Below are 25,977 nucleotides of genomic sequence, written 5' to 3'. Positions count from 1 at the left end.
ATCAGACCAGTGACCCATCTAGTCCAGCATTCTGTTCTCACACGGGCCAAGCAGATGTCTTATGGGGAATATGCAAGCAGGATCTGTGCACAGTAGCACTTTCCCTACTTGTGCTTCCCAGCAGCTGGCATTCAGAGACAGACTGCTTCTGACAGAGGAGATGAAGCACAGGCCTCATGAAGCTGAACACTGGAAGATTCAGGACAGATGAAGGACATATTCACGCAGCACATATGGAAGTGATAGCTACTAACCTTAGGTAAAGGTAAAGGGACCCCTGACCATTAGGTCCAGTCGTGGCCGACTCTGGGGTTGCGGTCCTCATCTCGATTTATTGGCCGAGGGAGCCGGCGTACAGCATGACTAAGCCGCCTCTGGTGAACCAGAGCAGCGCACGGAAACACTGTTTACCTTCCCGCCGGAGCGGTACCTATTTATCTACTTGCACTTTGACGTGCTTTCGAACTGCTAGGTTGGCAGGAGCAGGGACTGAGCAATGGGAGCTCACCCCGTCATGGGGATTCGAACCACCGACCTTCTGATCGGCAAGTCCTAGGCTCTGTGGTTTAACCCACAGCACCACTCACGTCCCTAGCTACTAATCTTAGAGGGCTTTAAAAGGGGATTAGACAAATTTGAGGAGGAGAGGGCTATATATGGTTACTAGCTGGATGCAGTAGAGCAGGGATTCCCAAACTTGGGTCTCCAGCTGTTTTTGATAAGAGATAAGAGATAGATAAGAGATGGTAGATTGATAAGAGATAAGATTAGTGATTGTTAAGAGATAAGATTAGAGGTTGTTAAGAGGTAAGAGATTGATGAGAGAAAAGAGTTAAGATATACATATTTCAAAAACTGAAAATTTGGAGACAAAAGTTGTTGAGTTTTTTTTGTTTTTAACCAAAGTTGTCGAGCAAAAAATTGAAGTTTTTCAGCTATTTTTAAGGGAAATCGCCAAAAATGACACTGCCAACATGTCCGGATTTCCCCAGACATTTTTAGCAATTTCCACCCAGACACTGCTCCCTAGTGGTATTCCTGCTATGTATGGGAAATTCTGGACGTGTGGCAACCCTAGATAATAGATTGATAAGAGTTTAGATAAGAGATAGGAGATTGATAGGAGATACAAGATTGATAAGAGATCGGAGATAAGAGACTGATTAGAGAGAATTTAGGGATAGGTAAGAGATTGCTAAGTGATAAGAGATTAATAAGATAGGAGTGAAACACATCTGTTCAGAGTCACCTTTGAACACTGTGTGTGTGTGTGGTTCATCTGAACCGCCCTGATGAAGACACATTGGTTGCTGGTGGAGTAATTTCTGGGAGGGGAGGAGGCAACTTATTCCAGACAGACTGATGGAGAGATGGGCTGTTGATGGCTCACCTTTCTTCTGCTGGTTTGAAACAGACATCTGTGCACCTCCTGGCCCTGCTTCCCAACATCTATGCATTCAGTGATGACATCTGCAAAGAAAGCCTTTGTGCATACGGCTGTATTCATGTGAGCTGCTCACACAACTGGGCAGCGTACACACTCAGGGCTCCTGGTCACACAGAGCTCTTGGAAGAAATGGTTGGGCTCAGCACATATTAAGGATGGATGGGGTAAGGGCTGCAGTAGAGATTTAGGAAATATGTTTCCATTGTTTCCGTGGAACGTGCTTAAGTCTCTCCCACTGAAATCAATGGAACTTCGAAGTGTTTCACTGGGCTGGTTGGTGTATTTTCACTTTCTTGCCCTCTTTTTTTTTAAATGTGGTTTTATAGTTTTCTTAGCAGTGAACTAGATATCTTGGTTTCTTCTTACATGCTCCCTGTGGCATAAACTCTTCTCTCTGTCTCCCTAATCATGCTAATTATACTGCCATATGTCTCTCTCATATTTCTCCTCCGGTTCTAATGGGACACTGATTCCACCCTTTGAATATGTCATTTGTTTATTGCATTTATCAAGGGTTTCAACATTATATGGGCCTTTTAATTGCTTCTTGAAACTCTTGGCAGACTTACTATTAAGAAACTGACATGGAGGTCAACAACCCATCATAAATATAAATAACATTTGGATTGCAGATGGGCATTTGGTTGCTGTCCCCAGCCCCCAGACTTGAAGCTTATTCTAATATATCCATGTAAGGGCTACAGTATAATACATGGAGCTTTGCTGCTGCTCTCTCCACTCACCAACCTGCAGCATTCCCCCCATATTAAACCCCTAGAGTTTCCCCTTCCCACCCCATGTAACTAGTAAGCTTGTTTTTCGAACCCAGTACCTGAAGCCACCTCTTTGCTATGCTTTGCACTCCTGCTTTCACCTTTACACTGTGTCCATGCCTCTCCCCACCCCTCCTTTTGCACAACACAGCAGCCTGGATAGCTCAGTTGGTTAGAGCGTGGTGCTGATAACGCCAAGGTTGCAGGTTCAATCCCCGTATGGGGCAGCTGCATATTCCTGCATTGTAGCGGGTTAGACTAGATGATCCTCAGTGCCCCCTTCCAACCTTGCAATTCTGTAATCCTTCTGGCCGAATCCCCTTGCACACAAACCACCCACATGGCAACCCCCCCTGCATCTTCCTTGCCCACACTTTGCAACTACTAAGCCACCATCCACTCTTCAGACACCTGCTTTCATGTTCAACCCCATTCCCATGCCACCTGCTCCCTCCTTTTTTGCAGCTCCCTTTGCACCTCCATTTTTACCTTTGCTCTCTTTTTTCCCCTCCGTCGTCCTTACTTTTCTCCACTCTCCCTTGCACACAGATTACCCCATTTCCATGCCTTATCCTCTCACCTCTTCTGCAGTCACCTTTGCATAGGCACATATCCTCAGTGTTATTTTTCTAGAAAAAGAAGTGCTGAAATTCACCTTGTTCTCTTAGAATGGCAATGGCACCCACCTGAGAGGTGCCAGTACCCACCTCAGAGGTCCTGGACCTGAGTTCCAGTGAGTTCCGGCTGGGGGAAAAAGCCCTGCATACCCTTATCACCCCCGTTCCCTTTTTCTTCCCTCCTCCATCTTTTTTCCACTCTCCCTTGCACGCAGACCACATTTATTTTCATACCTCCTCCTCTCTCCTATTCTGCACCCCAAATATCTGTATAATGGCATTCTGATACTGGCAGCTTTGTTTTCAATTCCTTTCCTAATGATCCCTAGCATGGAATTTGTCTTTTTCATGGCCATAGCACACTGGGTCAACACAGATCTCACCAAACTACAATTCCCATGGCTCTGTAGGGAAAGTTCTAGGTTCAGTTTGTAGGTAGGGCTGGGAATGTTCCCTCCTTCAAAAACTGCTGAAATTCTGAAAAAAGCTGTCAACTTCTACACCCATGAAACTTGCCCTATGCAGGAGAGGAAAGGCATAAGCAGGTCAAAAGCATGCTTTTTGAGGTACTGTACAAGATCACGGCTTTTGGGGGGCGAAATCCTGTTGCTAAATCACAGCAACCAAAATGGCTGCCATGCTATCACACAAGAAAATGGGAAGTCTCATTTTATCCGGGACACTTGTGGGGTATGTTGCCCTTGTGTACTTTAAGGCCTCATTCACACCATGCATTTAAAGTACTATGATACCATTTTTAATAACCATGGCTTTCCCCAAGAATCCTGCCGAGTTTGTTGAGGGTTCTGGGAGTTGTGAGGAGACCCCTATTTCCCTCACAAAGCTACAATTCTAAGGGTTCCCTGTGAATATGGGTTGATTGTTAAACTACTCTGAGAATTGTAGCTCTGTGAAGGGGATAGGGGCTTCTAACAACTCTCAGAATTCTTAGCTGAAAACAACTCCCAGAATTCTTTATAGGAAGCCGAGATTGTTTAAAATGGTATGATACTGGTTTAAATGTATAGTCCTGATATGACTTGGGGGTTCCTGTATTAATTTAGCCTATGGAAATAGTCTACATGTAAGCACTGCACCCAAAGTGGGACTAGATTGTGTCCTAAGTATTTATTTATTTGTTAGGCTTGTATCTCATTTTGCTTAGAGCAGAAGTTTTTCTTATTATTATCACTGCAATTTCCTCAGGAGCATATTTGACAAATGCATTCCAGATATTTCCCCCCTCTCCATTATTGACAGCATTTTTATTACTTGACTTATAACTATAAGATATTATCTGCAACAAATGTCCTCTTTTGTGCTGCGATTAATTACTGAATAAAATGAAAAGCCACTGTTTAGGCCTGCGGACAACGTCATATTGCTTTGTGAGCCGTGAAGCGTGGAGCTGATATTCCAAATTACTGTTTATTATTCTGCGGAAGCAAAGTGTTATTTTATATTGCGTGGGAGCGTTCTGTCAAACCAGCGAACAGAACAAGCAATATCCCTGGGAGACGAAATTCATCCCACAGCCCAGAGATGTCAGTAATGAACAATGTCTTTTACATTTTAAAGGGCTCATCAAAGTTAGGAACGACACAGAGAATGTCATTAGCTGCCAGCGAGAGCCTGAACAGAAAACATTTAGGTAAAACATGACATAGTGGCGGGATAATCAGGCTCACCCATCCATATTAAGCCACAAGGCTGGGGACTAAAGCCAATTTCATCTTATTGCTACCGATATAAACCAATTCAGCACAAATCAGCCATCATGGGTTATGAGACAAGATGCAAGGCAACACTGCACAAAACGGCCCACTGTGCAACTCCATACTATCAGCTGTATCATACCCACCAAGTATCCGGGGGGGGGGGGGGAATGGGACACTGTTTTTTCACATGAGATTGTGGTGGCCATTTTGGGGACCACAATCTGACATGTTCACACTCTGGAAAAAAATGTGATCACACTCCCCCCAAGTGCTTTTTTTGGGGTGAGATGGTAACGTGGGGCACCTGACACACCTGGGAATGCATCCTGAAAGACGTGGGTCCCAGTTTTTGACCTAGAAAATTTGGACAGTGTGCTGCAGAAACCAGCCCCAACCAGAATGACCAGTAGTCAAGAGTGGTGGGAATTCAGATCCAAAACATCCGCAGGGGCCCAGGTTCAGAGAAGCTGATACAAGCTGAAGGCTTTACTGGGCTCAGGAGTGGAGTGGCACTCTGAGGTGGTTGAGGAGGGGGAACACAAGGAGGCCATTTTGGTGGGGCTGTAGCTGGGGAACAGAAGTTGGAGGAGATGCATAGTTTTCTCTCCCAGGATATAGCTTCTCGGATACAAAAGTAGGAGCCCTTGTTGCTTCCTGGGGGAAAGGAGCACAGCAATGGGCCCCAGCATTTAAAAAGATGTAGCCATAACGTGAACCTTCAGAGACAATTTCAAAATGTCTGAGGTTGGTTCTTGGTTGTGTTGTGTGTGTGTTTTAATTAGACAAAATGAACAAGCCCCATTCGATTTGCTGGTTTTGCTTACTGGCTTAGCAGTAGAATGTAGGCATACTTGTCAGTGTTTTTCCCACACATTTCCTGGCGTCGCCTTTGTTAGCCACTCTGTGGGCCCAGCCAGGGAAAAACATTGTGTGATGATGCCATAACACACGCATGTTGGCTTGTTATAGAGAGATGAGGAAGAACATGACCTGCTGTTGCTGTTTTCAGTGGTAGGTCTGTGTGTCCAACAATCAAGTCTATTTTTGTATGCTCAGACCCCTTACTTTTATACTTTTTTCATTACTGTCAGAGGCAGAACTTAATCAGCAATGCCAAATGATGATAGGTTCCTTATTGCCAGCAGGCCTTATAAGCCAGTTGCTTAGCTTTGAAAAAAAAACACACCCAGAAATGAATGGATGCACTTATACATAATATTCTTGATTATATTGTCCTCTCAGATCCTTAGAAGAGAGGTGGAAAACACATTCTTGCCTGCACACATTGCTTCCCTGTCCAATGGGCTTGCATCTCCTTGTGTCTCAAATGCTAAATTTTGACACCACAGAGATAGGGGTTTGTGCATGAGACTGTATGTGTAATTGATCCCTTCCCTTGCGCCTGAAAATTCTTTATCATTATGGCTTTCGTCTCTGGTGAGGGATGCCAACATATGTCTACAGGCTACATGACATCATTAGCACACTTCATTCTCAAACTACTGTTAAACCCCACAGTCAATGCAGGGTCCAAAGCTTATGGTTCAAAAATCAACAGGCAGAATTTAGGAACTGAGGTGGGATCCTCAGCCGACAGATGGCCAGATTGGCTAATGAGGTAATGCATACTTAGTCACTCATTGATCTGACCTCTGCAACAATCTAATGGGTGACTCATGTCTTTGGAACAGGATATGCAGCACAAAAGAGTAGCTGATATCTGCTTTCACTATTTGTTAAAGGGGAGGTCAATGTGTGTGTGTGTGTGTGTGTGTGTGTGTGTGTGTGTGTATCCTGAAGCTGAGACTCCAATACTTTGGCCACCTCATGAGAAGAGAAGACTCCCTGGAAAAGATCCTGAAGTTGGGAAAGATGGAGGGCACAAGGAGAAGGACGAGATGACGAGGGAAAGATGGAGGGCAACAGAGGACGAGATGGTTGAACAGTGTTTTCGAAGCTACCAGCATGAGTTTGACCAAACTGTGGGAGGCAGTGGAAGACAGGAGTGCCTGGCGTGCTCTGGTCCATGGGGTCATGAAGAGTCGGACATGACTAAATGACTAAACAAGAACAACATATAATATATATATATATATATATATATATATATATATATATATATGCAGGTTTTGGTGTCCTCGGGTGTCTTCCCGTGTAAAAGTTGGGGTGTCTAGGCGACGTTTCGACGAGGTCTCACTCGTCATCTTCAGGCTGGTGCTTTCGGCTTCTTGTTACAAGAAGCCGAAAGCACCAGCCTGAAGATGACGAGTGAGACCTCGTCGAAACGTCGCCTAGACACCCCAACTTTTACACGGGAAGACACCCGAGGACACCAAAACCTGCATTCCTGTACCCGTGAAAATCTACGAAAGCATATATATATATATATATATATATATATATATATATATATATATATGGTATCTAATAAATGCAATTGGAATCATTATGTTGTTATGACTAGTTTGTGATGGGGTTGTTTGTATGCCTCCTTATTCTGGCTCTGGAGCAGATAAAACTTCCAGAGATTACTCTGAGCTAAATGAAAACACACCAATTCTTCTTCACTTTGATAACAGTAGAGATATCATTTAACTACAGTAACGTAACTCTTCCATACAAAATTCCCTTGCTAGATGAGGTGAGAGTCCATCTAAATTTCTGTTTTAACTAAGCTGAAAGGCTCATTCGTATTTTCCTCTTGTATGTGTGTGTACTCTCTCTCTCTCTCTCTCACACACACACACACACACTCACTCATTCACTCACTCTCTGTCAGAATGCTGGAGAGGACTCACTTTTTGGATTTATTGCACTTCATAATTATGCACATAATTTGTAGGGTTGTGCTCCAGATTTGGCTGAAGCCTGAACTAAATCAGACTGATTTGGGGGAATCAAGTGTCAAATGGGGGGAATTTGTGTCAAGTTGGGTCAAGAAAGCCCTGGATTTCCCCAAGTCATGCCCACAGGGAATCATTTGAAATTTGGAAGGATTTCTCCCCCCACTCCAAAAGGAGTAGCCATGTCTGCAAATATAATCTACGCCTGCCTAAAATGTTATATAGACACTTCCCCTTTTAAAAGAAATCAAAATTTAAAGGTGCTAAACAGAAAAATTAATAGACCTGCATGGATATATAATATGATAGATTTAACCTTCTAAGGTAGTCTTCCCCAGCTGTAGAGATTCATTCGCTCTGTCCCAACTAGCCAGTGGCCCAAGGATGATGGAAGTTGCAGTGCGGACAAATCTCAAGGGCACCTAGTTGGCAAATAACCACTTTTAAGACTTTGAAACCTGTAAAACTTTACTTAGGAGGAAGCCTCGTTGAATTCAGTGCAACTCATCCCTAAGTAAATGTGTACGAGATGGTGCTGTAGAGCAGTATGTCAGTGCTAAGTCTAATAAAATGTATTCTGATCACAACACAGAAGCTGGAGGCTTTATCTCAGTGTAAATATTTGGAGGCGGGGAGTGTATTCTTTAATGTAGCACAGACAGTTACCCACCCCCCAGTAAACTGGAAGAAGTGAATTATTTTGAATCAGAGAAACAGCAACAGGAGAGTTAGGAATTAACCCTTTGCTGCTATCTCTCCGCAGCTCCCCCCCCCCTTTTTAAATGTCAAATATGTATCTGTAAATCCTAGTTGAGGGAGGGGAAAAACAGCAGCAAAGGACGGATTAAGCATCCCTTCTCCCATGCACCAAACCACTCTGCAAATTATTCCACTCCCCCCACCCCACCCCGCTTTAGCTGTTGAGAAGCGACAGCTGAGATTCCCAGCCCAGTGTTTGTCATGGTTGCTGTAATAATGGCCTTAAATAAGATTATTTCTTGTGTTACTATGCAGTTTACATTCCGCAAGTTGGCAACTGAACAGACGGGGGCAGTCAAGAGTCACAATGTTCGTTTCTCTTTATAATGCCAGTTTATTTGCAAAATGAACCTGAGAATATGCTAATACTGTAGTGGCTTCTCAGTGATCCAGTTACTTTGCTCAGGATGTCAATCATCTCTCAGAATGTCATTTACCATTAAGAGGGTGCAAAAAGAGAGAGAGTTGCTCATCAGTTTGCAGATGCTAAACTGAAGTTCTCTGGCGAGTGAGAAACAAAATGTTCATTTCATGCAAATGAACAATGCAGACTTCTGTCATCTTGGGGAGAACAGGAAGTTCTGTATCTCTTTGCTAAGTATCCTCTTAGATATTTGCTAATTGCATTCAGTCTTGATATAAGACACAGAGTGTAAACAGTTTTAGGGGTGCCAAGTTATCGCCGCAGGAAGCGAAAATGAAACTGGAGACTGACACTTCTCAGCCCACCCAGTTCAGAATGCTGAAAGCTGTATAGTAAGAGCCTTCGTTGTTCATTATGTATAGATTAATGCTCCTGCCATCTCTGTTCACTGGGTTTGCTTGGTTTCACAGAGCCTTACAAAAAACCACCCTGTTTGTGGAGAGATTACTGTGTGGCAGCAGAAAAAGGGTACACATGTTCTGGGAAGTGGCTTTCAGTTAGCTTAGAAATCTATAGCCTCTTTCTAGATTGTTCTGATAGGAAGGGCTGGCCTGGTCATGAGGCAGGCTGCAACAGCCACCTTGGGTGGCAGATTTCTGTGGGATGGTGTCCCACCTGCCCCTGGTGCTCACCGGAAGCCACTGCGACCGCAAGAAACAAATTGCTTGTTCATCTGCCTCTTAATCTGCCCTGAGACTGTATCAATTATATTGTTCTAACTTTGTTATAAGGGACGCGGGTGGCGCTGTGGGTTAAACCACAGAGCCTAGGACTTGCCAATCAGAAGGTTGGTGGTTCGAATCCCCACAACAGGGTGAGCTCCCGTTGCTCGATCCCTGCTCCTGCCCACCTAGCAGTTCAAAAGCACATCAAAGTGCAAGTAGATAAATAGGTACCGCTCTGGTGGGAAGGTAAACGGCGTTTCCGTGTGCTGCTCTGGTTCACCAGAAGCGGCTTAGTCATGCTGGCCACATGACCCGGAAGCTGTACACCGGCTGCCTCGGCCAATAAAGCGAGATGAGCACCGCAACCCCAGAGTTGGTCACAACTGGACCTAATGGTCAGGGATCCCTTTACCTTTAACTGTGTTATAAACATGCGGCACCAGATGGCAATGTAGAGCAGTGGTTCCGTCACCGATGGGGTTTTGCATCAAGAGCTTTTATGGCGTTTTCTTCTATAGCATTTTTTTTAAAATCATTTTTTTAAAATGTAATTTCCAGTGCTTCCCCATAGGGACCAGACCCAGAAAACAGGATCTCTACCTCTCTCTCTCATAAAGGGGGCATTTTCTAGAGTTGCTAGGATTCTGTTGTGCATCAAGTCCAAGTAACCTGCTTCAGGCAGGTCCGGGGGAGGCCAGGAGATAGATGAAGGCAGGAACAAATGTCTTAATGGTACAGCAAGACTTCTTCAAATATTGGCCCTAGCAGGAGGGGCCACTGGGGCTCAGATTCAGGCAGCAACATGTCTTGAAAGTAGCATCTCAGGACCCAAAACTCAACTGAGCTTGTAGTTTCTGTTAATATTATCCTATTACTGTTTCTTAAATATGAATCTAGAAATATAAATTTGCACATGCACATTGTATGCAAATTGGACTTCTCTTTAATCTTCTTTATTTGTGATGTATATTTTGGCAAGGCCTAAGTGATCGTCCTACCTATTTATGCCGCACTCTCTTTTGGGGAGGGAAAGAAACCAGGAGAAAAAAGAGACATAGCACAAGGTGTGTTTGCTTTCCTCACTGGGAGGCAAGGAGAAGAAAGGGGGAAACACCAGAAAGTACAGAATCACAAGCTATAGAAATCAATGGCATTTTTTTTTTATGGTGCATCAGTTTTTGCCAAACAAAGCTATAGGCAGTGATCAAAGGCTTTTCATTATATATCTCAAAGGCATGTCAACATTTTACAAACGTTACTTTCCAATATAATTTATTTCGCCTTCTTATCACAGGCAAGTACAGCAGAAAAAAAATAACCCTGATCATCCCACGATGCTTGCCACATTGAAAATTAAAAATTCAAAACGTCCAGAAATCATAGCCCATTATTAAATTACAGGGAACACCAGCTGTCCTGAGATAAATATACAAAATAATTGTTGGACGGTACTTTCAACAGGCCCTTGGGACATTATGGACATATGCATCCTTATAGGGCCCTAGATACATTACAAATGTATGTTGTGTTTATACAACTGTGACTTGTCCTTGTTTCCTCCAAAGGATTCTGGGAGTTGTAGTTAACTGTTCTGTTAGTGATATTTGACATATAAACTTGGAAAGCTAAACCAAGGCCTGATCTGTATTGGCTGTTTATTGTGTCTGAGTGTGCTGTTGCTCTGAGCCATCTGCAATACACATCTGTAGAGGGACCCAGACAGAGGGCCTTCTCGATAGTGGCGCCCACCCTGTGGAATGCCCTCCCATCAGATGTCAAGGAGATGAGTAACTATATGACCTTTCGAAGACATCTGAAGGCTGCTCTGTAGAGGGAAGCTTTTCCATGTGGAATGTTTTATTATGCTTTTAGATACGTTGGAAGTGGCCTGGAGTGGCTAGCACCACCCAGTCAGACGGACGGGGTACAAAGAATAAAATTATTATTGTTATTATCTGATCTGCACTTAAATCTCTTGGGAATCAAAGGTCCTTCCATCTGGCTTCTCCCTCAGACACAGAGTAAAGCAGGATGTCTCTTAAGGAAGAGATGCCTCTACTCACTCAAGAGATGAGCGCTACCCAGCACTTTGGTGTTGTAGTTCTGCAATGCTGCTTCTCTGCTCCCCATAATCTTTATGGGCAACAACAAAGCAGGGAGATGATGAGCAACATATCAATGTTCATTATCGGCTTCCAGCATCCTGGTGCCACTCCCGCCCCCACAACCTCTCCCTCTATAGAACCAGGCTCCCTCCATGCCCTTAAATAAGTTGGAGTTCTTGCCATTGTTCTCACGCTGCCACCAACCCTACTACTGGACCTTCGCCTGCGGTTGGGCCTGCATTGCTGCTGTGACACAGCAGAAGCGGCAAAGCCACAGTGGGCACAGAGGTGTGGGCAATGTTGCAGTGGTGAGGGCGGGAGTGGGTTGAATCTGCCGCCAGAGGCAAATGGCTTCACCTCACCTCATTGCAAGGCCGCCCTGTAGGTGGCTGTGCATGAGGAATATGTGTGCACGGGAAAGAGCAGGCGAGGCAATGCTCTGTGAAGTCAGGCTTGTGCACCTGTGGCCTCCATGTTGTTAGACTTCCTCCAGCCACAGGCAGCATGGCCAGTATGCAAGGCTGGTATCTAGGGAGGGCACCAGGTTCCCCAGCCCTGCTGCCAAGCATTGCAAAGCCAAGTGACTGGTATCTATGTGTTCCCAGTCTCAGTTGCTCTCTCTGTGAGAGGGAGGGAGAAGATAAGCAGAAGAAAGGCCTGCTTCTCTAGACCATCAGATTGAAACCTTCCACAGTGCTTAGAATGGTAATGCAAGTAGTTAAAACTGGTTAGGTATTTTTTCAGCACACACACACACACGAAACATGAAAAGATCGCATGAACATAGTTTTACTCAGTCCTTAAAGTCAAATGGCATTCCCTGCGCCAGAAATGGCCAAATAGTTCTATTGCACTGTGAGTACACAGTGCAAACGTATGCCTCTCTACTCAGAAGCAAGTCCCATTGATTTTGGTGGGGCTTATTCTGAAGTACAGTCATACCTCGGGTTAAATATGCTTCAGGTTGAGAGCTTTTGGGTTGTGCTCCACGGCGACCCAGAAGTAATGGAACACGTTACTTCTGGGTTTCACTGCTCGCGCATGTGCAGATGGTCAAAATGACGTCACACGCATGCACGGAAGTGGCGAATTGCGACCAGCGCAGGCGTGGGTTACGTTCGCTTCAGGATGCGAATGAGGATCCAGAACGGATCCCGTTCGTATCCAGAGGTACCACTGTACATAGTTATAGGATTGAGCTCAACAGGAGACCCCCCCCCAATAGGCATGCTTTCAGGGATTTTATTTTTCAAAGCAACCTCAACAGATTCTGTGACTTTACGTCACAAACCAAAGCAAAACTTGAAAACCTCGTTATCACCTCATTTGCTTGCTAGGGCGAAGATGGCCTGCAAATTGCCTTGGTGCTTTGGCAGATGATGTTATCCCTCCCATTGTGGAAAATGTCCCAGAGCTGTCCTCTCCTGCGTTTGTCCTCAGTTGGGCCAGTGATTGTTAGGAGCTTTAAACCCACTTCTGCCAGCACTTCTAGCAGTGGATGCTAAACAAATAGTGTAAAAGGAGCGTGCACAATTGGCTTCATTTTTTGCATGAGCTGACAGGTTTTCATGCAATTTTCCACCTTCAAAGCTGCTTTGGGTGCTTAGACCTCTTCAACATGCTGCCTGGCCTCATTGGGTGGGTTTCAAACGAGGAGCCCTGTCGGTGGAAACCCTGCGCAAAGACTTCTGATTGCACAATAGGGCTTTCCCCTCCTCTCCTCCCGATATGACCCCTACCCAGGAGAACCCATCGAGCAGCACAGGCAGGGGAGAGGAGGGAGGCTGTTCTGACTGGAAGCTGAAATGCTCACCTTGCAGAACGATCGCCTTAGCACGATATTGAATTCCTTCCATTTTCAAACAACCAGTTCCAAAATCTACAGTCCATATACTGTGTCTGCTGTTTCACAAAAAGGCATTAGCAAACCCTGCTTTCCACCTACCGGAGCCAGGTTCCTAGTACTGACAAGAGGCAATCTCAGCCCAAAGATCTCTGGCTAGTGGCTAGACTCACAGACTGCAGAGTTTCAACTGTAGGCGTGCCAAATGCAAGCACAAAGCTGGCGTACTTTTGCAGAAAGAGATGGCGTAAGGGATTCCTCCTAGATCTTTAACACACTGGAAAATCACTGCCCCACAGATTTATGGTTTGTTGTAGGCAGGCTGGGGTACTTTGTCCACACTGAGTTCTCATTGCTGTAAAGTCCATCTCACACACTTCAGTGCAGATAAATCATGGCTTCTATTTGCACCCCGGGCACTGGATTTGAATGCTTCTGGTGTTTTACCTGAGTATGGTAATTCCTTAAAACTAGCCCAGTTATATATATACACACACATATTTTGAATGTACCTCTCACATTCCATTTTGAAGCAGATGATTCACAGTGACAGTTATTCGGATGGAGAAGAAATTCTGCAAGAGGACATGAGGGCACAGACTCTTGGGAGTCGCCTGGCAGCCATAGTTCGTGCATGTGCACATGCTCCCATGCGCACCCACAGAGAAAGAGAGCGAGAGTAGCCAAACCGCAAGTTGCATTATACAGTATATCATACGTTTTTATTCTTTGAAATGTTGTTGTTTACGGTACTGTACACAAAAGTCCATGCTGAAGGTAAGCTCTGGCCCTTATAAAATATCTTAAAATGCTTCTCTCTCCCATCCCACCCCACCCCACCCCCCAAATCTTTTGCATCACTCCCACCCCAAATTAAATAATCCGTACTAAAACTGCGCAGATCTGCTATGGCTTCCATGGCAACTGGCATCTGTTATGACTTCTTGGTATTATCTTATACCATCCCTGATATTTTGGAATGTACCCAGTTCAAAATGTGAGAGAGGCCTGAAAAGACGAAGAGGAACTGCTATGGCATGCAGAGTCACTGTGCTGTCCTCAGTACAACAGACAGGTTTTGACTGAATTATCTCCTCAGTGGTGCCCACAGACCATTAGCCTGTGGTTTATGAGCAAGTTAAGACCCCGTACCCCAATCATTGGTAGTTCTTTTGTCTTTCTCTCTCTGTATATATATATATATATTTTAAAAAACACAATGCAATTTCATGGCATATCTATCAAGATAGTTTTGAACAACAGACATATAAAGCAGACTTAAGGAGGCAATTGGCCTATCTAGCCTAGTAATGTTTACTCAGGCTGGCAGCAGCTCTCCAAGACTGTAGCCAGAGGCCTCGCACAGCTCATTTTTAAACTGGAAGTGCCAGGGAATTAGATCTGGGATCTTCTGCATGCATAGCACATGCTTAACCAGCAGGCAATGCCTCGTCTGCTAGAGCCCAAGAAGGGCAACACTTTGAACTTGTGACCTACTGTTATTTCACTACCTTTAAACAGATCTTCTCTCTCTCTCTCTCTCTCTCTCTCTCTCTCTCTCTCTCTCTCTTAAAAAAGCTGGTTAAATAAAAGACCTGCTCCCACCACCTACACACAGAATGGTGTCAACAATACATTCACTGCTCATTCAAGAGGCTTTTCCACGACTCCTGAATTTTTCAGTACAGCTTTTCGGAATCTCTCTCCCGCGCTTTGAAAAAGAAAAGGACCCGCATAAATGCAGACACGAGCGTCATTATACAACAGGGCTGTGAGAAGGAAAGGCTGAGGCTGTCTGTAGTGACTTCAGCTTGGTATGCCACCCACCCAACTGCACCCCTCGGTCATCTACAAGCCATGGTTGTGCTTTCCGTCCCAAACAGGCTGTCCAGAAGTCTCTGCTAGCCAGTCAGTCTTCAGCCCACATTGCACATGGCAACATTCGTTCATGGATTTCAAAGGAAATTGGCTGGTAAGCATTCCAGCAAAGCTGAGGGGTAGCAGGACCAGAAGAAGGAATAAAATAACTCCACATATCCAGCGCTGCTATTAAGTGCCTTGAGTTACCAGCTCAGGGCTTTGTAGTGTTTAATGTTTCAGTATCCATCAGTTTTGCGTCTATAGATAGGATGGTCCAAGGATGATTTGGCACAGAAGGTAACAGCCTTGTGGGGAATGGAGATGTCTTAGTGCTGCACTGTTCATCCTGCAAACAGAAATGGAGGAGGGAGAAGGTTGAGATTTGCTGTTGTGCGAAACTCAAGGCATTTAACTGTGGAGTAATGAAACTGGACATTTTGAAGGTTACAAAGGAGAATGGACTACACACTGAAGGATACTGATTCTCCCAGTGTCATTAAGTAGCATCCGCTTGACTGGAGCGGATTTTTAAAAATCGAAAGGTATGCCACATGCTACAACAATAAGGACATGAAAGCACAGTGGGTTATTTCCAGGTGTGGTGAAGGGTGTGTGTGTGTGGAGCTATGGAGGTCCCCCTCCCAAGGGTAGTATTGATGCTGTTTACCTGGGCAGAGCTAAGCCAAGCAGGGTGGTGAAGAAGGCAGTACCATGGGAACAACCTCACCATCACCACTGTGCCCTGTCCCAGTCCTATCCAGGCAAGCAGCAGCAACACTGGTGTCAGAAGGGAAACTCCGTGGCTTCATTCCAACAAAGGCAGCACGACTGGCTATGGGCAGAATCCAACATAGCACGGAGTGAACTTTCCATCAGTGGAAGGATTTCTGCTTGTGCAACAGAGTGGTCCCCCCCCCACCTCTCCTCCCCCGGTGTACCCCCTAAATCTGTTCCACGGGTTCCACTAACCCTGCAGAGCAGATTCGGGGAGGGTGAGAGGTGCACACACAGAGGGAAGAGAGGGGAGAAAGTCCCATGGCAGAAGCAGAAATCCTTCCACTAAGGGGGCGTGATAGGCGAACAGTGCCCTATTTCCTGTTTTTCTCTGAAGTTTTGAAAATGTGAAAGTTGCAGTGATGAATTGTAATACCAAAAAAAGTACCCTAGCGCCACCTCTCCCTCTTCACTCCCAGCCTCAACACACATGAGCAACAACTCCACACAGTGTCATCGGTTGTCTCCTCCTGATATTTCGAACCACTGCATTGGCAAAACTGGCCCCAACGGTCAATGCTAACTTGCCACATGGGGATATTTGGATCCCAAGCAATTGAGATACAAGTCTCTCCCGCAATCGGACTTCCTTCTCTTGGACACGCTCCACCCCATTACAACTTTATGAGGCTTCTTCAGATAAAACAGTCACCCAGATACAGAAAACAGAGTGATGGGATGCAAACCCTCTAACGTGACTTGAAGCCATTTCATAACCACTTGGCAACTTAATTCTCAGGGCTCTGTTGCAAGGGGAAGACCAGGTAAGAAAACAATTACCTATCCTTCTCAAAACAGCAGAAACATTTGAGGATGCAGCTCATCTAGTTGCGGAGCAGCTTCTGCTTCTGCTCTTCAGGTGTCACTTCTGGGGTCTTATTGAGGTTAGGCTCACCTGGAAAGAAAAACAAAGCTTTTTTAAAAAAATTAAAAAAAGTCTCCACATAGGTCATGTGAGTCAGCTGTTATGTGGCCTTGACTGTCTAAGTGTGGCCTAACAGTTGAAGTGCTGGACTATGTCCAGGAAAGCCTGGGTTGGTTCAAATTCCCAATCAATCATGAAACTTCTTGGCTGGCCTAAGGCCTCTCAGCCTAACACACCTCCCAAGATGGCTGCAAATGGTGGTGGTGGGTGGAGAACTGTATATGCCACTTAAATTCTGCATTAGCCTTGAGAACCAGGAGATGCAGACACAGTTAAGCACATCTATGGCACAATTCCATACACGTCTACTGAGAAGTAAGTCCCGCTTGAGCACATTGGGGGTGACTCCCAGATAAGTGGGCAAATCAGGGTGGGGAACCTCTGGTCCGCAGGCCTATTTAGGTCCAGCAGACCTCCCCATTTGGCCCATAGGCCATATTGGCCAAGCCATGCCTACCTGCCATCATATATGACAGAGGTTTTCAACCTTTCTGAGTCCACGGCTCCCTTGACCAACTACATTCTTCCTGCAACACCCCTGTGGGGCTCAGGAGTCCATTTATGTTTCTCCTCGCCTGTAGAACTGACAGGCTCTCACCCTTTTTTGAACACCCTCCCTTGTGGAGTGTTCCCTCAGTCTCCTCTCCCCTCTCCTTCGAAGTCCTCTGGGCAGCCGCCACTGCTGCCCCTGGTCTCTGAGCTGCCCTCTCCCTGCCCCAAAGAGAGATGCCTCCTCACACTGCCCCACATGGACCTGGGACTTGTCTGTCCATTCCCAACATCAAGGGCTGGTGGACTGGCTGGCTGGGCTCCCTCACCCGCTTGCTTGTTTACTCCAAGACCACCTCAGCTCCTGGCAACCAGCACCCCCTGACCAGCCCCAGAGGCACCATTCGCCTGGGGAGCTTATAGCCAGGGCTGCTGCAACAAACAGCTGTGTAAGCCTTTGGGAGGAAGAGACACGAGAGGGCATCAGAGGAGGGAGGGAAGGAAGGAGGGAGGGACAGAGGTCAGTGTTGCCCACAGCACCCCTAACCATCATTCAAGGCACCCCAGGGTGTCATGACACACTGGTTGAAAACCACAGATATATGACATCAGGTGTGGAGCAGGCAAAAGCCTGGCCCAGCTAAAAGAGATTTTTCAGGTGCCACCAAGAGGGATGGGAGAATCTGCCAGTTTTAGGTTCTCTCCAATTCTCATTTTTCCAATCTTAAATTCAGTTCTCCACAATCCCACACCAATTTGCAATTTCTTTAATTTAAAAAGTCCTCCTGAAAACCCACCAGCATTTTAGTTCAAATTTCTCCTAATAGACACATTTATATATGCAATTTTGCCTAACATAGAAATCTTTGCAAAGCAATTTCCCGTAATCAATGCTGTCTTTAGCATATGCGCCGCCGGGGTGCAAAGATCCGCCCAGTGCCCCCAAATTTAGTTTAGCCCCCAAATTAACTTTTATTGTGCTTATGTCAGACACCACCTTTTCTCTTGTTTACGAAAGAAGGGAGGAAAAAGAAACAAACTTTTTTATTTACTCATTTATTTACAACACACTTATACTTAAGTATACACCACCACCACACTTAAACTTATAAGTATTGTTTAGGCACCTACTTAGGAGAAACATCAGTCGTGTCAAAGGTGCCGCTGACCCTGCTGCCGCATAGCAGCTCAATACAATACGTAACACAATATTTTGATGTAAGGGTTAATTTCACGTGCATGGCGCTGTTGTGAATGACAAGCGCTGCCATTGTGAATGACAAGCACCACTGCTGGAGCAGCACGTCTTTGGTAAATGAGTGCACAAAGTCAAAAGTCCTTTAGTGAAACAGTAGGTATACATTTCGGTAATACCTAGGTATATATGTATTTTGTTTTTCTAGCTTGAGCAAAATTATTTATTATTTCATAACAGGTAGATAGTTAAGAGCTTAGGTGGCTTCAGTGGTGGGTGCCTGGTGCCCCCCAGAATTCGGTGCCCAGGTGCCCTGCACCCCTTGCACCCCCGGGTAAAGACGGCCCTGGCTGTAATATAATACTCTTTTATTTTGTTAGTTTCACTATTGTGTGTATTTAATAATAATAATAATAATAATAATAATAATAATAATAATAATAAATTATTTATATCCCGCCCTCCCCAGCCAAAGCCGGGTTCAGGGCGGCTAACAACAATAAAATAATACAACATTCTAAAATCATTTCATTATAAAATTAATTCAAATCAAATTGATGGCAACCATTGGGCTAGAGTTCTGTGAAGATTGCCAAAGGAGGGAGTCAGGCTGTGCCCTGGCCAAAGGCCTGGTGGAACAGCTCTGTCTTGCAGGCCCTGCAGAAAGATGTCAAGTCCCGCAGGGCCCTAGTCTCTTGTGACAGAGCGTTCCACCAGATCGGAGCCACAGGAGAAAAAGCCCTGGCTCTAGTTGAGGCCAGCCTAACCTCTCTGTGGCCTGGGACCTTCAGGATGTTTTTGTTTGAAGACCGTAAGTTCCTCTGTGGAACATACCAGGAGAGGCGGTCCCGTAGGTACGAGGGTCCTAGGTCGTATAGGGCCGCATATGTTTCTCTGGCATATTCTCTACCCCCCCCCCCCCCCCCCGAAGCTGGCTAGAGAACTGCATTGCAAAATCTAGAGAAGTTCAGATTTTGATGGATAGCTGTGTTTCGGTTCACATACTATTTCAGAAAGTGTCAACATGTTTGCCTTTAAACAAGAACAGAATTAGATTTCTTCCTAAACACTGATTTCTGATGCCTGCAAAGCCGTGTGAAAAAGAATTTGCAAATCCTGATGATCAGCTGAATGGCAGGTTTTGAGAAGTGCCTTGCAAAGTGGCTCTGCAATGGGGGCCTGAAGAATGCTTTGGCAGACCCAGCAATCAGCCAATATAGTTGTACAGGATTGCAGCTTCAATTCTCATTGATGATGAATCCTTCGCTTTCTCCCACTGAAAGCAATAATATTTTGTATGTGTGCAGATTGGCTAATCAGTTTTCAACCTTTCCAGACCTAGGACCCACTTTTAACCCAAACATGCATTCATTGGGGGCTCCATTTCTTAACCTATTACCATATATTTGCATGATGGTAGGGCCCCTATCATGGCCCACTTTGGATCAGGCTGTGACCCACTAGCAGGTCCCGGTCAAAAAGTGGGGAAGATCACAGCCATTTCCCCCCAGCAACTCAATCTCCCTTTCCAAACTCACACTTAATATCACTATAATGTTAACATAAAACATAAGCCGTAGAATTCTATTTACAGGCAATGCTTTTCCTACAGATAACATAGACAAATTCCATCCCCATCAGAATGTCGGCTGCAGTTGGTTTCATTAGTTTTAATCCAAGTTAATTATCACAGTGTATGATGAAGGGCTTTCTAGCTATTCCCTTTTCCCATTCCGTACTAGCAAAGGAATGTTCCATATTAATGAAATGAAAGCTTCTACATCGACTTTCCGTTTTGGAGTGCATCACATTAAAATCATGTAAAATTAGCAATGGAACCTGTTCTTTATTTTTCAGTACAAATGACTTGGCCCATGGGATTCCAATGATATTAAGTGCCTACAATTAGTGGGACGTGCTGTAATAACAGGCGGAGGATTTGCTCAGCCAGAAAAGGAAACCAGCCCTCGCTATTTACTTAGAAAAGGTGAGCATTACTTTCCCAGCAACCTTGGCATTCAGCAAATAAATAACAAGTTTAAAAGAAGTTTAATAGCTTCTATTAATATAGACTGAGCCTTTTCTTTTGGATGCTTCACCAAACTTTTTATCGGAGATTTAGAAACCAAGGCCCCACCCCAAAGTGTCCATGATCACATGTAATAACTGATGGCCCTGGATGTGAATGTGTGGATTCCAACCCATATCAAAATGTGCACTCAGCTATTTCAGGGGAGCCCAGAAAGGCATTGCAAGGAAAGTACAGGGAAATGTGAATCCAGATGCCTATATAAATCTGATCTCCAATGCTCGATCTTTCACTCTGCAGCTATATCATAGAATCATAGGAGTGCAGAATTGGATGGGACCCCAAGGGTCATCTGGCCCAACCCCCTGCAATGCAGGAATCTCAGCTAAAGCATCCATGACCATCCAACCTCTGCTTAAAAACCTCCAAGGAAGGAGGCGGTAACTCCTACTGAAACCAATGAAAGGCTGTAGCACAGTGTGTGAAATGGATATCCCCCAAACCCTGTATTTGCTCAGATGCACAAATGAAGGTGTTGAGCACCTGGCTGCTTCAATAGAGCAAAGAAGAGTTTGGATTTGATATCCCGCTTTATCACTACCCGGAGGAGTCTCAAAGCGGCTAACATTCTCCTTTCCCTTCCTCCCCCACAACAAACACTCTGTGAGGTGAGTGGGGCTGAGAGACTTCAGAGAAGTGTGACTGGCCCAAGGTCACCCAGCAGCTGCATGTGGAGGAGCAGGAAATCGAGCCCAGTTCACCAGATTACGAGTCCACCGCTCTTAACCACTACACCACTGTGCCCCTCTGGATGTTATGTCTCCAGTTCCCATCAGCCTCAGATAGCATGACCGACAGTCATGTATCATGGGAGTTGTGATCCAACAGTGTATGGAGGGCTACATCCCTTCAACAGAGGAAAGTGGACTTGCGTGCATTGTTGAAGATCTGCTTCCTATTCTGAAATGTCAGCCTGAGAGGCAGCAGTGAGTGAGCTGTGGCTGGTTCAGGGAGAGCTGTTTCCCATAATGCAGCAGCAGCGGCAGCAGCGGTGAAGGATAAGCAAGGCAGCCATGGAGCACGGGCAGGTGGCATTGACATCAGTGGCAGTGGCTGGGACCTGAACCACACCAAGCCAAGACACAGGGGGGCGGGCAATGATGCCAGAGGCGGGAGGCCAAGCAGACACAGCACATGAAGCTGCGGTACGTGGGAGGCCCACCAAATGGGTAATAATAATAATAATAATAATAATAATAATAATAATAATAATAATTTATTTATACCCCACCCATCTGGCTGGGCTTCCCCAGCCACTCTGGGCGGCTTCCCAAAAAATATTAAAATACCATAATACATCAAACATTAAAAGATTCCCTAAACAATCCTACTGCCTGCAGGGATCTGTGCAGGGAACACCCAGCAGGACAGAACTCTCCTACTCTCTGCAGTGTGGTTGCAGGCAGCGGCGGAGGAAGCCACTCAGTCGCCCGGGGTGGTGCGCCCAGGGGCAGGGTGAGCCACCCATGAGGCGGAGCACACTGCAGGGCCTCTGGAGTCTGCCTGCCTCCTCCCACTCAGCCACCCTACAGCTGGGGGGGAGGCAGCAGGTGGACCGTTTGGGCAGTGCGGAGCCTGCACATTCCCAATCCACCACGTCTCTTCCAGGAGAGACACGCGACTTGGGCGTGCTGCAGGCCCCGCAGTGAGTGCCACCCGGCATTTTGTCGCTCCCCTCAGTGGTAACACCTAGGGTGGCCTGTGCCTGCCGCACCCCCTTCCATCCGCCCCTGGTTGTGGGGAGGCGGGGAGACACAGCATCTACTTCCCTGCCCCTCCAAACTGCAAAGAAGAAGAAGAAGAAGAAGAAGAAGAAGAAGAAGAAGAGTAGTAGTAGTAGTAGTTTGGATTTGATATCCCGCTTTATCACTACCCGAAGGAGTCTCAAAGCGGCTAACATTCTCCTTTCTCTTCCTCCCCACAACAAACACTCTATGAGGTGAGTGGGGCTGAGAGACTTCAGAGAAGTGTGACTGGCCCAAGGTCACCCAGCAGCTGCATGTGGAGGAGCGGAGACGCGAACCCGATTCCCCAGATTGCGAATCTACTCCTCTTAACCTCTGATTAAACACTAGCCTGTCCCTCACATTAATTTGGGGGTGGATCTGGGACAGGCGTTTTCCAGGTTGACCAGAGTTTATTAACATCTAACAAACTGCCATTAGTGATTTATAAATCTCAGATTTTTGGTGGGGGGTATTTTAGAATTCCCAAGCAACACTATAACTCATTGCTGATAGCTGAATCTGGCTATATTTTTGTACTGGCTAATTTATTTTACATAGAGACCTATTAGTCTGTGCATGCTTGCATAAGGTGCAATCTGTTAACTGCAGGGTTGAATACCTTATTCAGCAGCCCTGAACAATATATGCTCAGAAATGGAGAGAGGGAACGATGCCAATAAAAGGAGAAGTGGCAGACAAAACTGATGGAATATGCAGAATTAGAAAATTTAACGAATAGAATGAGAGAATGAGAAGAAGGAGCCTTCAAGGAAGATTGGAAAATGTTTGTAGAATAGCTGAATAATCATTGTAAGCAGGATAAAACATTAGCAGGGTTACAGCAAATTCAGCAGTTTGAATTAAGTGAAGATATAATGAGAATGGGGATAAAAGAAAATATTTGGAGTAACTGGGATATGCAGTGGTAATGGATAACGAAAACGAACCATGGAGTGGGGGGGAGGGAAGTTGATGATTACTGTGTGGTTATATTGATTTGAATGTGAGAATCTGTAATGGAAAATTAGAGACTAAAAACAAAACCTGAACAAAACCCATCCGAGGCATGCTTGCTGATGTCCTCTTACCATTTAGCGGAGCACAAGGTTTTGTGTCTTGCTGTACATCCACAGTCTCTTTTCCATTCAAAGAATCCTTTGGTGAGATCTCAGAGTCAGATGGTTTGGGCAGGGAATTGAGAGAGTGCACTTGAAGGACGACAGAGGTATGGGACAAGTCCACAGATGGCCTTTCGCCACCGCTTTCCTTGCTCTTCTCATTTGGTGTCTCCGTTGCCACCTCCTCTAGCAACGGGTCTGTGGCACGTCGGCTTTGGCCTTTCTGTTCCTTTCTCTCCCCACCAGCTTTTGGCACTTGTTCTTCTAAAGAACAGTAACAATTTCTTTACTAAATTCAGATTATAAATTATTTGCAGGAATATTGGCTGATAGATTAAAAAAGATTTTGAAGAGAATTATCAGCGATGATCAAGCAGGCTTCCTTCCAGGGAAGCAAATGTATTATAACACAAGAATGGTGATCAATACATTAGGAATATTTGGATATGAGGCCTGATAAAAAAGCTGCACTGATGCTGGTGGATGCCGAAAAGGCTTTTGATAATGTGTCTTGGAGATTTATGGAGAAAACTATTGATGTAATGGAATTAGGAGAGAAAATTGGATGTAGCATAAAAGCGATATATAAAATTCAAAAAGCCAAATTGATAATCAATGATTTATCAGAAACGTTTAATATTTCTAAAGGCATCAGACAAGGCTGCCCGCTATCACCACTTTTCTTTATAACAACATTAGAAACATTATTAAAGGCAATAAGGGAAGAACCAAGAATAAAAGGGATCAAATTGGGAAATAGATATTACAAATTAAAAGCATTTGCAGACAACTTCATCATTACGATAGAAACCCCAACAGAAAGTATAACAGAAGCAATGGAAAAAATGAATGGTTTCAGGCTTTAAACTGAATAAAGATAAAACAAAATTATTAGTGAAAAATATCAACGAACAAGAAAAATTAGAGCTAGTAAATAAGACCGGGCTAATTATAACAAACAAAGTTAAATACGTAGGAATCTGGATCACGGTAAAAAGCATAAATTTATATAATGATGACTATGCCAAAACATGGAAAGAAATAATAAAAGACTTGGAAATTTGGAATAGGCTAAATTTGTCACTATGGGGAAGGATAGCTACAATAAAGATGACTGTGCTACCGAAAATGTGGTTTCTTTTTCAAACAATCCCAATAATAAGCTGACTAAATTGCTTTAAGGAATGGCAGAGAGATTTGGCAAGATTTATATGGCAGGGCAAAAAAAAAACCAAGGATAAAGTACAAACTGCTAATGGAAATAAAAGACAGAGGAGGGTTTGCATTACCAGACCTCAAATTGTATTATGAGTCAGCATGTTTAGTATGGCTTAAAGAATGGATGATTTTTTAAAAAGCCAATATATTAGACTTCGAAGGCTGAAAAAATAGGTTCGGCTGGCACAGTTATCTGGGATATACAGTGGTACCTTGGGTTACAAACACCTCGGGTTACAAACACTGCTGACAGGTTACAGACTCTGCTAACCCGGAAGTAGTACCTCGGGTTAAGAACTTTACTTCAGGATGAGAACAGAAATCGCACAGCGGCAGCACAGCAGCAGCGGGAGGCCCCATTAGCTAAAACAGTTCCTCAGGTTAAGAATGGTTTCAGGTTAAGAACGGACCTCCAGAACGAATTAAGTTCATAACCAGAGGTACCACTGTAATAAAGTTAAAATCCACAGAGGATTCCTCAGTCACATAATTAGGAAATCTCTATTTACTGTATGGGAAAGAAACAAAAAATTATTGGCACCCAAAACACCTTGGTAGTTGTCACCGATAGAAGAAATAGCAGTAAAAAAAGAAAGCTATGGACATTAATTGGCTAACATATAAGGAAATTTTAGAAAAAGAAAATAACCAATTAAATTTAAAAATATGAAGAATTAAAGCAAGTAGGTGTGAATTGGCTACAATATATCCAGTGAAATGAAATTTTTAAATCAGACCAAAAATATTAATGTATTTGAAACAAAGATATTGGATTTAGAAAAAGAACTTTTATTAAATAATAAAATATATTATCAAAAAGATACAGATTATTACTGGGCTGGAACCTTAAAGACGAGGAGGTCAAGGAAGTGATGGTGAAGTGGGCACAAGATTTTGGTTATCCAACTGAGATGGAAAAATGATGGGAAAAAGACTTAAAATTCACCTTGTGCTATCTGATAAAAGAAAACTTTATGAAAATGATTTACAGATGGTGCCTGACGCCATCCAAATTAGCAAAATATATATAAATAACAACAATATGTGTTGGAGATGTAAACAAAACGAAGGAACCTTATTGCACAAAACGAAAACAAAAGTGTGTTTCTTTATGCAACAACAGTGGCTAGAATGCTAATTTTAAAATACTGGAAAAGTGATTTAATACCAACAAAAGACAAGTGGCAATTAAAGTTGTGCAAGTACCTCAAATTAGCCAAAATGACAAAACTAATAAGAGATCACTCAGGCGATAAGGTAAAAAAGGAATGGGGTTGCTTCAGAAACTACCTGATAAAATATGGTTCCAAAAATAGTACTTGGTTGTCCTTAGATTAATTTCTAAGGTTGTCCTTAGATTAATTTCACAGATATATTGAGGAAAAAAC

General features: G+C 44.4%; 1 protein-coding gene across 5 annotated transcripts in view; it reads right to left on the bottom strand.

The window, feature by feature from the left end:
- Positions 1-15,238: 15,238 nt before the first annotated feature.
- PDE1A (phosphodiesterase 1A) overlaps positions 15,239-25,977 on the bottom strand; it is a 144,779-nt gene continuing 134,040 nt past the window's right edge. For 4 of the 5 annotated variants that reach the window (XM_081875738.1, XM_081875740.1, XM_081875739.1 and 1 more), the window contains 3 exons: positions 23,342-23,635; positions 16,609-16,723; positions 15,239-15,400 (listed from right to left, as the gene is read on the bottom strand). In XM_081875738.1, the coding sequence (XP_081731864.1) occupies positions 16,653-16,723; positions 23,342-23,635 (365 nt within the window). In that variant the 3' untranslated portion in view covers positions 15,239-15,400; positions 16,609-16,652. The remainder of the gene's footprint in view (positions 15,401-16,608; positions 16,724-23,341; positions 23,636-25,977) is intronic. The other variant, XM_081875742.1, reaches the window with a different exon arrangement.

Source organism: Podarcis erhardii, assembly GCF_964252035.2.
Source record: "Podarcis erhardii genome assembly, chromosome: 1".
In the NCBI taxonomy this organism is placed as follows: domain Eukaryota; kingdom Metazoa; phylum Chordata; class Lepidosauria; order Squamata; family Lacertidae; genus Podarcis; species Podarcis erhardii.
Note: the sequence above shows the minus strand (reverse complement) of the source record. Positions and strands in the feature narration are given on the sequence as shown.